We start from the raw sequence: 17,149 nt of genomic DNA on the forward strand, positions 1-17,149 counted from the left end.
ACCATCCGTGTTTTGGATAACGTGCCCTGAACTTACTAAGATGCTATTTGCTATTTGCTGTCAGGGACATCGTCAGGGCTTTTCAAAAGGCAGAATAATCTAATTTTTCTCTTGTCTGAGCAGGAGGCTAGACTCACGGCTAAGAGAAGATGCAAAGGAACATGATGAGAGAGAAAAAAGTTCCAACCACAGACAAGTTGGCAAGAGGACTGATCACTCAGGCACGAGGGGAGGAGTCTGGGTTTCTCTAGCTCAGGGCTCCTTAAACTTAGCAGGCCTAAGAGTTGTGTGGGGGCATTTGTTAGAAATGTTGATTCTCAGGTCTGGGCCCTGAGAGATTCTGTTTATGGGTCTGGGATGGGCCCAGGAATGTGTACTGTTGACAAGCATCCCAGATGAATATAATGTAGGTGGTCCTCCAGTTACTCTGATGGAAAGGATGGTGACTGTTTACATGGACAAACAGATTCCCCAAAACTGCCCCAGGTGGCTTGTACTAGGAAGTGGGTTTTATTTGTCTTTGAGAGAGAGAGACAGAGAGAGAGACAGAGAGAGACAGAGAGATGGGGGTGGGGTGGGGAGAGGGGCAGATGGGAGAGGGAGAGAGAGAATTCCATGCAGGCTTCACATTCAGTGCAGAGTCCTATGCGGGAGTTGATCCCATGACCCCGAGACCACAACCTGAGCCAAAACCAGGAGTCAGACGCTCAACTGACTGAGCCACCCAGGCGCCCCAGGAATGGGGTTTTAATCACACTCCTTTCCAGTGCTCTGGGAGGCACTTCACATATGGGCAGAGGAGGGGTGGCTAGGCCAGGGATGGCTGGCACATAATCACTGATGGGCCCCCTAGTCCTACCAGAACACTCTGGGAAGGAGATGCTCCAGTGAGAAGGTCAAGCATCTGGCTAGAAACTGAGCCAAACTATTTAGAAGGTTTGATTATGTTTATAAGGAAAGAGAGAGTCAAAAAAAGTACATTTTGTTGATGTAAGTCAAAGGAAATCAAGATTTAAATACAAATTGGTTTGGGAATGACCTAAATGTCCAATTCCAGAGATGTGGTAACATCCATTTGACTGAGTATTAATGCAGTCATTAAATGTGATGGTTTACAAATGCTATGTACAAATGCTATGAAAATGAGCTAATGACAGAATGCAAATGAAGGAATTCAGGACTCAGAATATTCAATATGTTTACAATTCAGAAAAATTAATGCACCAGTATATAGGGAAAAAACCCGAAAATTCACCGAAATATTAGCGCTGGCCAAGTGGTAAAGCTGGTGTGTTTTCCCTATTTTTATCTTAATTTTTCTCTTGTACATTTTCCTAGCTGCTCATATGTTAAAAAATAAACCATAAAAACCTGAGTTTCAAAGCCATTTTCAAGTGGGGATGGGAGCTATATCATTTCCCTTTGTGAGATTCTCAAATTCAAAAGTTCCAAGAGAAATGTACAGCTTCTTTAAAAATCTACTCTAGAAAATGTTGAACTCATCTGAAGAGCCCATCAGCCCCCTGCCTCCACCCTGGACCCATTTTCCAGTGTTGCCTTTTCAGTATGAAATGAGTAAAATCAGCAATCTTTCCTCTCCTGTCAGCAACCACGGTTACTTACTCTGGGTATAGATGGCTGCTCACGCCCAAGGAGGTTATAAATAAGCCTCCTGAATGGTTATTAGAAACCAGGACACCGGAAAAATTTCTCCGAAACCAGAAAACATCAGAGAGACTATGACCTAGAGCAGGCATGCATCAGTCATTCCGGGGGAGCTCCGTCCTGACTGGTCTGTCCACTGCTCCCTGGCTCTGAGAATATCCTCTGCTTCCACACATACCACAAAACTGACCCCAAAAGAGAAACGTGAGATGAACAGATTCTGCTACGATGTTCATTCTGCTGGTTTTCATCTGGCCCCTGGTCTGTGAGTCTGGTTCAGAGCCATGAAGTACCAGCAAGAGGAGGCAGCTTCCCTAAGGAACACAGAGAAATTCACCCTGTGGGATCAAGTCAGAAACCCGAATCACATTCTGAACGCTGAGCAGAGGGTTGGGCTCTGTCCAGTCGGCGCCTTGAAAACATCTCCTTGCTGGCCCGAATCGCCTACCTTAAAGTCACCACAGGGACGTGCCCCTTTGTCTCCAGAAAGCCATGGCTAATATGCTTGACGGACATCTGACGTCAAGTTCACATGACAGGGACAGAAGTTCCTTCTGGAGGAAGGAACCAGACGTGGGGTCAGTCCCAGAAGGATGGGATGCCTATGACACGGGGCTGTTTACTTCCTTACAGCACAGGGAAGGTGTGCTTTTGAAGCACATTTCCTTTGAAGCTACTACCTTGATTTCTCTTTGAAAAGCCCATCTCTATTCTCAGTCCCTGCAGTACGAATGGGCTTGACCCCACTGCCTCAGGCCCCGGGGATGGGTGCGTGACTCTGAACGAACGGACCAATCAGAGCCATCGTTCCTTGGCTCCTCCCACCACAGCGGTTAAAGGAATTGTTAGGTGACCCAAGTTGGGCAAATGAGACTCAGATGAGCTCCCATCCCCCTTCCACTGGTGCTAATGGATGTTAGTCAGCCTAGAGCTGCCGACCCTCTACCACCCTGGGAAGAGCCCGCCTGAGAATGAAGCCAGACGGTGGGGAGAAAACAAGAACCAAGAGAGGAAGAGAAGGACATCATTTAGGCACCTGGATCCAGCTGTTCCAAGAACCAAAATTCTGCGACATTTGTAGTCACTTGATTTAAAAAAAAAAAACAAAACAACAAGAGACTTATTTGTTTACACCAGTCAAGGTGGGATTCTGACACTTGGAAACAAGAGTTCTGTAATTCCCGAGAAGAAAGACAATTCCAATGCATTTCCCAAGGAGCTGCCAGGCTGGCCCTGAGGCCAACGGGCAGGACTCTCGGTTTGCTAATCTGTAATTCCAGGCTGAGCCACCCATCCTTCTCAATGGAGGGAACGAACAAAGGATCTGGGCCGTGCAATTTATGAGCACGACTGAGGTGTGGCCACTCGAGTTCGGGCGCCAGCTGGTTGGGATGTTTTACCCAACAATTTAAATAAAGAAACTGGGGTAGAGGATGCGTATCCAAGCTATGCAGAAGAAAAGGAGAAATGTTCCTGCCCAGAATTAAATATAGAAATGTTTTGCATTACAAGGATTAAAAAACATTTCAGACATTCTTGGTAAAGGGAGCTGTTCCAGTTGTTGCTTTAGAGCCCCACACTGTCGTGTCTCATTCTCTTCCAGTTTGCCTGCAATGCTGAAAAGTCACCCCAGGACCCCTAGCAATCAATAGGTCTCGGTGTTGCACAACGAAGTGTCCCTTGTCAAGCTGTGTCGGTAACAGATGTGTGGAGGTGCCACAACAGTGCAACACCGATCAAGGACAGCAGGAAGCCCTTTTGGACTATTTCTGCTGTGTCTCTATTTACCCAGGCCAACGACGCATGTGCTTTCGGCTGATGCTGTGATTTTTGGGTCAAAAATCACAGAGTAGGCAAACTTATATACATTTCTAGGTTTTCGATTCGATCTTCTTCTGTCCCTCAGGACCCCTTCCCCCAGGGGCACTGTAAAATGCCAATTTCCTCTCCTAGGTCATCATCACATCCATCCTCTTCTTTCATTCAGTCTCCACTGTTGTTTACACTGTGGACCTTCTTGCAGGCCTTTATTCTTGCCACACATTCCTACCACAGGGCCTTTGCACATGCTGCTCTTGGTGCCTGGAATCCTTCCCTTATCCCTCAAGCATCACTTTTTCAGGATACCCTGTCTGACCTCCCTGATTCGCCTATACCCCTCTCAGCGCACATTTGCCACAATTTCCTATTGTATAATTAAGATGTTTACTATCTATTAAACGCCAAGGGACTGAGAGGGGCAGGAAGGTAAGCCCCTTGTCTACTTTACCTCAGCAGTGCATCCCTAGCACCTTGCACAGGCCATGGCACCGACTTAATCATGTTATCAGCTAAAGGCATTGAGCACTTAGGGGATATCAGGTACCGTCCTGAGTTCTTTACAGGAATTAACTCAAGAATTCCCACAACAACCCTCTAAGGCGCTGCTGTCATTTCATTTCAAAGATGGGGACACTGAGTCACAGAAAAGATACGCCAGCTGCCCAAGGTCACATAGGTATCAAACCACAAAGTCCAATCTCCACCTCTGGCAGACTGGTCTACAGTCTGTGCCCTCATTCACGCTGCTGTACCTCACAGGGTAGGCGCTCATACCTCACTGGCAGGCAGGATGAATGAATGAACGAATGCACACAGACCTTCCTTTCTTTCCTCCATCCACATCTGCATTTGCTTCCTTTAGGCCCCAGCTCTGCCTGACCCAGCCACTCCTGTGGCATGTGACTGGTCCTCAAGGCAGAGCCGCGTTCCCAGCCACGTTGGTTGCTACACACCAGGGCCCTTGGCGGGGGACCAGCTGACCATCTCCAGTTGTCCTTGGGTGGGGCCTCTGCCTGAGGCAACCAGTCCCCATGGGAACTCTGCTCTGCACCTGGCCCTGGCGTGACCTGAACCGTGGCCCTGACTTGCACTCCAGCCTCTCTCTCCATTCTGTGGGTGCCTCCTGCCAGGGGCCAACCCCTGGACAATCTGCACTTGTCTCCGTGGTCTTTAAGTGCCTCTGACCCAAGCAGGTCGCCTTGGATTGCCAGCTTGGCTCCTGCCCTGCCAGGGCCAGACAGACATCAACAACCTGGCTATGGCAGGAAGAGAAATCCTGATCTTTCCAGATACGGTCACTGCGCAAATCCTGACCGTGACCATGACCCTACCTGTGAGGACTGTAACAGAGAGGTTAAGAGCAAGGGCTTTGCAGACCATCACACCCAAGTTCGGGTTCCGTTGTCAGTGGTGACCACGGGGAGGTCACGACTTCTGTGCACTTGAGAGTACTTAACTGTAAAATGGGGTAAATCGTCAGACTTACAGGGCTATTATGAGGATTTAAAGAGATGCTATATGTGAGATCATCATCATGTCAGACCACACTCTGTGGTCTCATGGTTGTCCTCGGCCACTCTTATCACCACCATCCACATGTGCCATGGTATGCTGATTAAGGACCCAGGCCTGCAGCTACAATGCCCAAGTTTGAATCGTGCCCCTTCGCTTCCCAGCTCTGTGGTCCTGAGCTATACATAGCCTCTCCGTGTCTCACTTATGTCATCTATGAAATGGGCATATCAACAGTGGGATACTAGAAGTTCACACAAGCCCTTAGAACTGTACCTAGTACAGGACCAACACCCAATAATGGCAGTTGCCGGTGACGCTGGTACTGCTATCTGCAAAACCGTGATCACCCAAGGCTGTAAGCTGCTTGGGAGGGACGTTTAGGCAACGGCAGAGTTTGAGAGCTTCTGCAACCTACAACCTACTTCCAGTTCCACACAATGCTATTATAAATGGCGACTGTGCTCGCCTGACTCACTCCGTGTGAGCGTAAGGGATGGACTGCGTTTTCCAAGGAGAAGGGACAGTATGCTCCTGGTTGTAAACAAATCAGTAGGTGTCAAAGCCAGATTTAAGGCTGGCAAGCCACTGCGGCTGTTTTTCCAGATCGGTTCAAAGGAAAAATGCTGTCTACGAAAAGATCATGCTTCGTGCCAGATTAAACACTACAGACTTTTTCAATAACATGATTTATTGACCATGGAGGAAAAAAAAAAAATCCATCATCCTGAAAGCTAGCTTTCACCTAAGGATCAAGGCTTTTTGACAAAGCCTTCTATGACACATATCTGTTACTCACAGACTGGGGTTCCAGGATTTAAAGACACACGGTTCTGAGCACTGCCTTCTTTTGAGAATCTTCTAGCAAAATTTAAACGCAATGGTGGGCGTTGGCAACAAAATGACCGACTTTTCCAAGTCTAGTAAATATCATGGCTTTGGGGTGTGTGTGTGTGAATGTGTGTGAACATGTGTGCAACACTGGACCTGGAAGGCTATTTAAGCTGTGCCCCAGTGACCAAGGAGGAAGCAGTGTTTCGAATATTAGCTGCAATCTTTCTTCCACGCTGCTGTGTCTGACAGATCTATGGAAACACAGGGGCACAAAATGCATTTCTTCAGTTCCCTACTTCTCAGGCTCTCCACATGCTGGTTTAAAAAAAGAGGATCCCACAGGAACGTTCTCAAAGCTGAAAATGCAAACCGGCACAGCTGGTGGGAGCTGGGAGATGTCAGTAACCAAAACACTCTTAGAGGCCAAATGTGTGCACCAGTATGTTTGGGAGAAGAATGAAATAGTAACAAAAAGTATCTGGTAGCCATTACAGAAGGTCTTACATGTCACAGACGACATTAACAAGTTTAAACGCAGGATCACGTAATTCACCCAAAAACACAATGAAGGAAGTACTGTTATTTACCAAATTCCCTGGATGAGGTAAGGAGCCTTAGACAATGTAAGCAATTTGTTCACACAGCTCCCCGAGACGAACGCTGGATGTGAACTTGTAACCCCAAAACGTCAGCTGTCAGTCTGAACACGGGGGCTCATGTGAGAATTTCCAAAGAGACAAACGATGGGCTTAAAAGTGTGCCCATCCTACAAGCTCACGTCTGCCATCTGTCCTGTCCAACAGAGTGGCTGTGAGCTCCGTGTGGCTACCAAAATCAAATGCAATTTCAAATTCTGCTGCTTAAACTGTCGTTGAACACTTAACATGTGGCTAGTGCAGCCGATGGCCTGAAATTTCAGTTTCATTTAATTTTCATTACTTGAAATTTCAACAGTCTCATGTGGCTATGGCCTCCATTGGACAGTGCTGATCGGTGGAATTGTTTTTGCTGTATCAGACACGGTTCAGGGATGCTTCACCAAAATCTCACAAACGGTGGGGCATGAGGGGCTCTGCCCAAGGGCCCAGAGAAAATCATGGGGATAAATTCCGTGTCTCTTCTCTAGGATCAGATACAGTATGTTCTTCAAACACAATCACGTGGCCTTTCCAATATCCCCAACACCCAGATCTCCTGACTTTCTCCTAAGTCACAGCATGAGGACAATAAAGTCACAAGAGACAAACCCAAGAACAACTGTTCTCAGACACTGGTTGCATCAGCTTCAGCTTCAGCGGGGGTGGGGTGGGGGGAGGGGCGGCTGGTTGAAAAGCAGGTTCCTGGGTCCCGCCTCCAGTGGGCCTGGGGGGAGGCCTTGGGTTCCATGTCTGAAACAAGCAGCCAATGTAGATTTCAATGCAAGTGGTCTAGCTTCAGAGGCTGAATTGCATATTTATCTCCTGGCCTCTTAAATAATTATAGCATATGAAGTTTTCGAGAATAGCACAAACTGGGCTGGAAGCCAGACAGTCATCTCTCTGCACTAACTGCTCACTTCTATGACATCGGGCAAGGTGCTTAGTCACTAAGGCCTCATTTTTGTTTCATCTGAAACAAAATAGCTGCTATTTGTCCTCTAGGACAAATGAGAGCACAAATGTGAGAGCATTTGAGAGGGATAAGGGCTTAAAAACACACTGCATAGACATCCTATCAGTTAGAGAGATGTTTTGCTTGTCTCGCAGAGTTTAAATAGGTTCTACATTTAAAAAAATCCACATTTTTAACTTGTCTGGAGAAAGCGGAATGGTTGGCAATTTGGTATGATTAGGAACATTGCTCTAGGGTCATAGGCACAGGTTCAAGCCCCCACTTGACTTTTTAAAAGCTGGGTGACTTTGGGCAAACGGTTCAACTTCTCTGTGCTTCAGTTTCAACTCTGAAATGATAATCTTTTTGTTTAAAAAAATGTTTTTTTAAACATTTATTTATCATTGAGAGACAGAGAGACACAGAACGTGAGCAGGGGAGGGGTAGAGAGAGGGGGAGACACAGAATCTGAAGCAGGCTCCAGGCTCTGAGCTGTCAGCACAGAGCCCGACACGGGGCTCGAACTCACGAACGGTGAGATCATGACCTGAGCTGAAGTCGGTGGCCCAACCGACTGAGCCACCCAGGCACCCCTGAAATGATAATCTTAATAGTATATCCACCTCAGAAGGCTGTGAGGGTTGAATTAAGTAAGCTAATATAAAGTGCTCAGAACAAAGTCTGGCACATGGTAAGAGCTATAGAACCGCTAGTTGAAGAAATAAATATCTTTGCTCATGGCCACCACAGCTGGAGCTGAGCGCTGGCTGTCATCGCCAGATAGGGTTGACGTGCACATGTTTATCACAAGCTCCACCAAGAACCATTTGACAATGGGGTCCCTGATGGAAGGGGTAGACATGTGTCTCCCTCCTTGGGTGTTCTGCCCATGAGGGGCAGACACACTCAGTGCGTCTCAGAAAAGGACTTCTCAGTTATCCATGGTGAAGGACCCGTTTTTTATTTTCAGTCCATTGCAGACAGACATGTGGTCCTTCTGAGCAAGACTAACACACAGCACATGCGACATACAACTCACTCACGGCTTCCACAACATCGACTGGTCTGTACCTGCACCGATAAGACAAGCCCACTGAGCATGCATGTGGATGTTGTGGCAATGTCCAATTGTTCTAAGAGTTTCTAAACGTTGTCATTTTCAGTACTTATCTCACGGCAGACTGTGGCTAGCTTCCTTTCTCAGACTATGCTTTGAGTAGTGCCATCTTACAGAACATCTCCATCAGTCTTCACATGCACGAAAACTAGCTGGACAATTTGGCTGGAGAAAGCAGGCCTTGAATTTATCTCTCTCACGCTCTCCCCCTCTTCTGTCTTCAGCCTGCCTGCCCTCTACTGTGTATCCATATTTCTTTTGCCTCTATCCACACATTAAAATGAGCTCCCTAATGAGATACTGGGGTTCAGAAAAGCCTTGGAAGCTGTTGTGGATGCTCTGGTGTCTCAAGCATTACCCAGCTTTGTGAGTACCACCCCCAGCTCACAGCTGCCTCTGCTTCCGAATGTTGTCTTTGGCCAATAGCACCTGCCGCGTCCCATGCCCACATCCCCCACAACCTCATCCCCAGGCTGTCCTCCAGCAGCCCAAAGCCAGTGACCGAAGGACATGGTGGCGTGGGATGACAGCCACTTTGTCGCAAGAGGGAAGCAAATGTATGATGCAACTCAGCCTCCAGAGCCCCCGTGGGATCAGGCTGAAGTCAGATTCCAGCCCAGAGCTGGAGTCTTCGCCTGGCCCCTCCACACGCCCTGGGCCCTCACTGTGCCTCCCCTTCCCTGGGAGCACGCCCTGAACATGCCACAGGCATCTTCACCCCCGTCTCAGGCTCTGCTTATAGGGAATGCGTTCAAAGACAGAAGCCATCTGAAACTGGGGTCCCCCTTCCTCGACAACCTGTTGGAGGAGGGCACGTGGCAGGAACAACATGAAAGTCCTGAAGACCAGCATCAGGTCACCCAGAGACTACCTCTGCTCTGTTTGCCAGGTGAAGAGGACCTACCTGTTGCATTCGACAGGGCCAGTGATTCCATGGAGCCAGGAGGGGTCTGCTCTGTGGGCGTCATGTCCTCGGTATATTTCAGGGAACTGATTGGATGGCGGGTCCGACACTGCTGAGTAGATATGCCCCCTTCCTCTTCCTCCTCCTCCTCTTCGTATTTGGGGACTGGGATGCTGCCTCGGGTTTCACTAAAGCTCTGACTGGACATATCGCTGTAGCTCTCCTGGGATCTCAGCCTTCCCGGGTAATAGTCCTCACGGCATTCCTTCATGAAGCTGCCGCCGTGCCCCTTCATGGCCAGTGATGAGCTCCTCTTGGGGTTGCTGAAGTGCTTGCCCCACATGTCGGGCTGGGCCCCAGCCCCCTGCCCTCCCGGACTGTAGGAAGTTCTGAGGTTGCACTGGCTGAGAAGCTGCAGAGGACTCTGGGACTGGTTCTGCTCCATCTTGTTCCCGTAATGGTAGGGCTCGTCCCGGCTCCTCCAAATGGGGTCCCGGCTGAGGCTGGGCGTCTGGCTGGACAGGCTGAGCAGTTCCATCTGCAGCGACAGGGGGTCCACGTCGGCCGACAGCCGGTTGGAGCCCACCTGCAGCTGGCTGTGCTGGTTCAGCATGGGCTCCTCCGTCTTGCCCTTGTTCTTGCCGATTTTGGCACTGCGCCGGGACTCCTTGGCCCTGGCGTTCTGGAAGGCCGAATCGGATGAGTCAGAGCCATTGGGGTCCTCCCCGGCGCTGCAGGCCCGTGAGCAGAATATCTGGCCCTGCTTTGGGAGGAACGGCCGCCCCAGGAGGGATTTCTTGCAGTGAGCACAGCAGAAACAGGTCTCGGTGGCATGCCAGTGTTGGCCATCGTAGGTCATCTGACCTTGGTCGATCCCTGGGGATAGAGGAGACATGGGAGAGAGGCTGACAAGCTGCTCAGAGCCCTGTATCACCGTGTGAAACACACAGCATCCTGGTTTGGCTCAGGGTTCCAAACACAACAGAATAAACTATCAGCAGATCCATAATCAGGACCTCACACGAACGGTACTCATGTCCTATTAGGAGAACCCCCTGGTTCCACCAATCAGCTGCCTCTGAACTCATCCGCCCCGAGCAGAGAAAAACTAGATCCAAGGGACGTGCGCATGAATCCTTCCGCCTGGGATACATTCTCCCAGACAAAATAGCACTAATGACACTAACACACGCTTTCAATGCTTTGCGTGTACGTAAACTCCTTTGACCCCTCCACTGTAATGAGGTAGGTTTCTAGTATTATTTCCATTTTTCAGACGAGGACGCAGAGATACCGGAAGGGCAAATAACTTGCCTAATTTAATACAACTAGGAATCACAGGTGAGATCTGTATCCACAAGCCTTGCTCCTAACCATGACATTGATACTTTCTCTTTCACTCTACTTGGGGGTCTGCTCAAACGCCAACTCCTTGGAGACGTCCTCCTGTACACCTGAGAGCATCCTCTCCACCGTTCTTTACCCGGACCTGCTGGATTTTTCTTCACAGCATGAACTGTGCTAGACATTGAAGCACTCCACATGTACATCTGTTTGTTAATTCTCTCCCCACCCCTCCCAAACGAAGTTCTAGGAGAAGAGGTTCATTAATTTTCTGTGGCATGTCCAGGAACACAGCCTGATGTACCAGAAGGGTTCTTTATACACTGAATGGATGAACTGAATCCCATACCAGCATAGGCCATTCACATGAAGAGATCGCTGTAACAGTTCAGTGGAAAAGAAAAAAGTAGATTTCAACACTCAGCAAGGAAACGCTTGGGTGTGGTTCGTCAAAGATATCCTCCATAAGCATGCACACCCTTTCCTTAATATCATCAGGGAAGGAAGAAACACATTTCCTCCCCATGCCAGGGCCGTCCCTGGTTTGCATAATCCTGTTACACCTGCCCTACAGGAACCTCCCAGAGCCCCAAGAGTTCTTCCTTCTCAGCATCTCTTCTGCCCCTTGCTGGTTCTAGGGCTTCATCCCCCTGTGGGACACCATCTTCTCACCACCCTTGGGCCATGAGCTTTGGGCAGGGCTAAAGCCACTCCTGGACCTAGCAATGGCCAGTAAAGAACTGTATCTCCTACCCCGAGACTGCGGCAGAGGTGGGCACATGACTTGCACTAGTGCAATGCAAGAGTCACCTGGGACTGTTGCTAAGACAGTGATGTATGGAGGCTCTCTTTTGACAGCAGCTGCTAAGCTGGCAGAATGGAAGTCTGGACACGTTGGGGTCCCCCCTCCTGTGGGGTGAGCCTGTGGAGTATGCAGTCGCATACCGTTACCATGGGATGGAAGGGGGCCTTTGTAAGCCTCCTGCTTTCTGATTATAAAAATCTTCCCAGAAACATAGTAGTACTAATTTGGCTAATAGTCCTGAACCTAGACTTCCCAGGAATAACTTTGGGAGACTTGTCTAGAGAGGTGGTAAACAAGAAACCAGAGAACAAACTCTACCCAGAAGAAGAGAAAGGCAAGAACAAAGGGCAAAAGGCAAAGCAGCTGTCCCAGCCTCCCATGCTCTCTCCCACCTACCTTTATATCCCTGGAGTCTAGGGAGAGAGAGAGAGGCACAAGGCAATTCCTCTCCTATGAGCTCCGCCCCAAACTAAGGGGTCTCTGTTTATTTGGGAGTCTGGTCCTAGAGACTAAGAAGGGAGTTTTAGAGGGACAGGAGCAGCCACAAAGTCGGCTCTAAGGCCAAAGGGCCACTGTGGGAATCAACCTGGCCTTCCCAGGCAGGAGAAGTGGTGGGCGGGGCTAGAGACAGGACCCAGAGCTGCTGGGCTCAGCCACATTTTCTCCCCAGGCTCCGCCACATTTTCTCCCCAGGCTCCTGGGAGGAAGCAGGGCGGGCAGTACAGGGAGGCAGAACTCTGGAGCAGTTCAGAGGGAGGCTTCAGGGAGTCAGAGGAAGGAAGGTTCGCATCCCATTCCAGCTGGCTGGAAAGATGCCGAAGCCCATCTGCTGAGTTCCCGGCTGGCTCTGAGCTGTGTGACCCTGAGCGAGTGGCCTCAGTCCCCGCTGCAGTTAAAACCTCTGACTTCACCCGGCTGCTATGAGTTAATATGCAGAGAGCGCTCACACCCGCGTCTGCTAGCTCCTCTCGCTCTTCTCCTCTTTTTATGTGGTCTTACTGCCCTTCGCCCTCCCCGCTCTGGGGGCCGCTGCCCGGACGCAGTCCACGAAAGAACGCCACAGCTGGCTCAGTCTGCCTTGCCCTCCCCTCCGGAGGCTGTGCTGGGATCCCAGCTGCCCTGCATCCCAAGCGGCCGCAGCCTTGCCCACTCCCTGTCGCGGGCACACAGGAAGCCAAGTTCCCGGATCTGTCCTCCACCAGCTGCCTCTCCGTGCTTCTGCAAGCAAGCGTGCTCAGATGTGGGCAGCAGGGGCCCCTTCTGGGGACGGGGCCTTGCAGAAAGGCTGGGCTGGGGTGGGGGGAGCAGAGGGGAGGCGGGTTACAAAGCGGCCCAGCAGGCAGCACAACGTGGTCCCTGATAAACATCCCTGATGTCAGAGGGTCCTCTGAACTGGTCCTGAACTCTAAACATCTGGAAGAGGGCTCTGCTCTTCCACATCTAAGCGCTCCTCTTTAATTCCCCCCTCTAAGCCCCCATAAGCCCTTCTCGGAGGGTGTGTGTGTCTACTGCCTGCTACAGGCTCGGTCTGTTTGTAGGACTGTTTACTCTGCTGTGCGCAGGCAAAAGTACTGTTGCCCTAGCAACGGCTGCCTGATGCAGGGTCCACTCGGAGCGGCTGTATAAATATGGAATATTTGTGTAATATGGTCAGAGCAAAGCACCAGGAGACAGTGGTATGCATGATATACAGAGCACACCCTTCTGCTGTTGCAGGAAAATTAGATTTCACAGAAAAGTAGATTTCGAAAAAAAAAAAAAATCAGGGACAGCATTTTAACGGCAGCAGTGAGAATACTATGGGCCTCAGAGGTCTCCTTTTCTGGTAAAACACTGATGCCTTTTTATGGATTTAAGAGGGAAGGAGAAGGGAATGCCAATCAACGTCTCAGATAGCTAGGAGAGAGAAAAAGAAGAGGACAGAGGGCCCTTCTGCGGGGGGTACATACAGATTTTCTCTCTTCCAAGTTGCTGAGCAAAAATCCTAAGGGGCAGTTTCTGGAGAAGCTTTTGAACTTCAAAGGAAAGGGACAGAAGACACAGCAACACTAGTGAGGTGGGGGGGTATCATGGCTGCAGGTAAGCTGTTTATCTGTACACTCAGCACCTCTCCTCTGAGCAAGTGCCGACTGGCAGACCCAGAATCCACAGTGACAAATGCTGGGTTCAAAAGCTGCACCATTTTCCTCTGACGCACCCCACCCTGTCCGTCCTCACATGGCCAGCCACCTGTCCAAATCAAACTCCCCATTTCCTAACTCTCAGCATAAAGGCAAGTCCGTTTCCCTGTTTTGATCTCGCGAGAAGTGACGGTTACTGGGTTCTTGGTTGAAGCACCAGGCTTTGAGGCGGTGAGGCCTTGAGGGGTTGGGGGAAGGTGGGTTTGCACGTCGCCAGGCCCCGGGAAGGGAAGAGTGCCGGATGATATGGCTGCATAGCAAGGTTGAACCCTGAGCCTGTTGGGGACTCCAGCTCAGAAAGGCCTCATGGAAGCAGGCCTGAGTCCGTGGGATGGATTGCCCAACAACAAAGGACCACTGAGCACACAGTAGGTGCCTTGTCCACAAAGCTGTGATTTTTATCAGCTCACAGAGCTCTCCCAACTAGTAGCTAATTTTTCATTTAAAAATGCCACTTGAGATGAAGCACGGAGACAAAATCAAACTCTTTCCGTTTCTGATATAATCTTCTAAGTGGGGCAAAAGGGGCGCCCAGACCGATTATCTCCACGTCTGCTCACTATAGGTAAGGAGCTGGCAGGTTCTGAGCAGATTTCTGGGAACTGCACAAGCCACAGGAAGAGCAGGCTGCTAGTCTTACAGACATTCACCCACTGCCAACTCTTTCATTTTTCTTTTTAAAGGGTGGCTCATTCTCAAGGTGCCAGAACAGGCAAGTTGAACGAACAAGCCACAGATGCAGCGTGATCTGGAAGAGTGCTCAAGAGTTGAACAAACTGGTTATTTGTGAAGAGAAAATGATTTCCACCATCTCAGATCTGCCGCTTAGTTGGGAGAGTTTAGAGCTTATCAGCTCTTTCAGGTTCTCTTGCTTTCTTTGTATTTGGCTGGGTCAATTCTTGCTGATTTTTTTTTTTTTTTAAAGACGTGCTTGCCAGAAACCATTTGGTTTTCTTGACTGTCCCTTTCTACAAGAGGACTATTTTGGGTCCTCCCTCCATGGATCCTCAAGTTTTTCCAAGGAGGCTGTGGAAGACATCTGTTTTATCTTTTCCCTCTTGTTTTCCTTCCGGGACCACTCCCCCTCCCCTTGGTAGTGGGGCTGTACCTCACATAACCCCATCTCGGGGCTGGGCCTATGACTCAGGCAGACCAACTGAAACACCTATGCTCTTGTTTCCAGGGTGGAACACATGACCCAACCGGGGATGATAAGGTTCCTATCTGGAGGAGCTGATTCGGATGCGAAAACATACACGGCCCCACTCCTTTCGAGAATGCAAGTGCCGAGACCATGTAGAAGTGGGGAGTCCTCTTGGCCAGCATGCGAAGACAGCTTGCTTTTTCACCGCCGCCAAGAGAAGGCGAGCTGAGCTGAGACACAAAGGACCCAAAACCCCAGACTTTGTTTGAACCCTGAGCCACCCCTATCTGAAGCGAGCGCGCTCTTTGGCCTCTCTAGTAACGGAGCCAAGAGATTCCCCTTTTCAGTGAAGCCAGGGTGGGTTGGCCACAGGGACTGTAACTACACCAGACACCGAGGAGATCCAGGGGCAGGAGGACCAAGCTGAGCACCCGGGGCCGCCTCACCTATGTGTTGAGCACAGGTGTCGCAATATTCCGCGTACAGGGACTCGAAGCAGTGGCAACAGTAGGGCCTTCCCTCCTTCATGATGTAGCGCTGGCCGCCGAGCACTGTCTCGCACTCGAAGCAGCAAAAGTGTTTCATGTGCCAGTGCCGCCCCTCGGCTTCTGTGCATTCGTCTGCAAAGATGATCTAGAGATGGGGAAGCCAAATGATCAGTGGTTAAGACCCAGCTAAGAGAAGGCACTTTAAAGGACAACAGCTGTGGGGGCCCCAAAAGAGAAGCATGGGAAAGCAGGTCCTTCCCACAAATCGCTCAATAAAAAACCTGGACGTATATGCATATTCTAGATCTTTATCAGTTGGGATGAGCCTACAGCACCATGAAACACAGTTTCTGGTCTGGCCAGGTATGAACTTAACCACATTTAATACGAGAAATCATGTTCTACCCTGAAGAATATGAAGCAAGACCAGAAACTGATAGCTCATGGGCACTCCAGATAACACATAGATGTTTTATTTGGCGGATACACAATCTTTTTCAAAAACAGGAAATGTCACATTAATGCCTGAAATCCTGGGTTCTCTGTTGAAAACACAGCATTTAAGAAGAGGGATTGCTATTTCCAGGTGAGTGGTGAGTTCTCCAGCTCAGTCCTATTTTTCACCACTCACTGTTGTCTTAAAATGTGTCACCTTCACGGACAACACCTGCCTTGTCCTCAGAAGCACTTGTGTTTTGACCTCCAATATGGAATTTTTGAAATTTCAAAGCACAGATTTCAAAGCTTACTACAAACCACAGTAATCAAGACAGTGTGGTGCTGGTATAAAAACAGACATACAGATCAATAGAAGAGAAATAAAAGTTCGGAAATAAAGCCAAACATTTATGGCCAAGTGATTATCAACAAAGATACCAAGGACATTCAACGGGGAAAGAATAGTCTTTTCAAATGTGGCTGGGCCAGTTGGATAGCCACATGCAAAAGAATGAATCTGAGCCGTATACAAAAATTAATTCAAAAGGGATCAGAGACTTAATGAGCCAAATACGATAAAATGCTTAAAAGAAAACACAAGTGTAAATATTCATGACCTTGGACCCAGGTTTCTTAGCTGTGACACTGAGAGTGTAAGCAACAAAAGAAAAAAACAGATATATTGGACTTCATCAGAATTAACAACTTCTGTGCTTCAAAGGACATCCTCAAAAAAGTGAAAATATAACCAGAGAATGGGAGAAAATAGTTGCAAATCATGTATCTGGTAAGGAACTAGTATCCAGAATATATAAACAGCTCCACAATAAAAAGAAAAGCCACCCAATTAAAAAACAGGCAGAGGATTTGAATAGACATTTCAAAAAAAGGAAATACAAAAACAACGGATAAACATATGAAAAGATGCTCAACGTTATCACCCGTTAGGTATATACATATCCAAATCACAATGTGGTATTACTTCGTACACACTAAAATGAAAACAATGAAAAAGTAAGTGTTGAGGAAGATGTAGGGAAAGTGCAACACCATTCACTGACGGTGGGAATGTAAAACAGCATAGCTTCTCTGGACGAGAGTCTGGATTGCCTCAAAAAGTTAAACACAGAATTACGGTATGACCCAGCAATTCCGCTCCTGGGTATATGTTCAAGAAAACTGAAAAGATACGTGCACACAAACACCTGCATATGCATGTTCATACGCTACTGATCATAATAGTCAAAAAGTGGAAAGAACTTAAATGTCCATCAGTGGACAAAGGGCTCAACAAAATGGGATGTATA

General features: G+C 48.8%; 1 protein-coding gene across 3 annotated transcripts in view; it reads right to left on the bottom strand.

Annotated features, from left to right (window-relative positions):
* PRICKLE2 (prickle planar cell polarity protein 2) overlaps window positions 1-17,149 on the bottom strand; it is a 321,553-nt gene that overhangs the window by 33,099 nt on the left and 271,305 nt on the right. For all 3 annotated transcript variants that reach the window (XM_042929904.1, XM_042929903.1, XM_042929905.1), the window contains 2 exons: window positions 15,363-15,549; window positions 9,444-10,319 (listed from right to left, as the gene is read on the bottom strand). In XM_042929904.1, coding sequence (XP_042785838.1) covers window positions 9,444-10,319; window positions 15,363-15,549 — 1,063 coding nt within the window. The remainder of the gene's footprint in view (window positions 1-9,443; window positions 10,320-15,362; window positions 15,550-17,149) is intronic.

Source organism: Panthera leo, chromosome A2 (genome assembly GCF_018350215.1).
Source record: "Panthera leo isolate Ple1 chromosome A2, P.leo_Ple1_pat1.1, whole genome shotgun sequence".
Taxonomy (NCBI): domain Eukaryota; kingdom Metazoa; phylum Chordata; class Mammalia; order Carnivora; family Felidae; genus Panthera; species Panthera leo.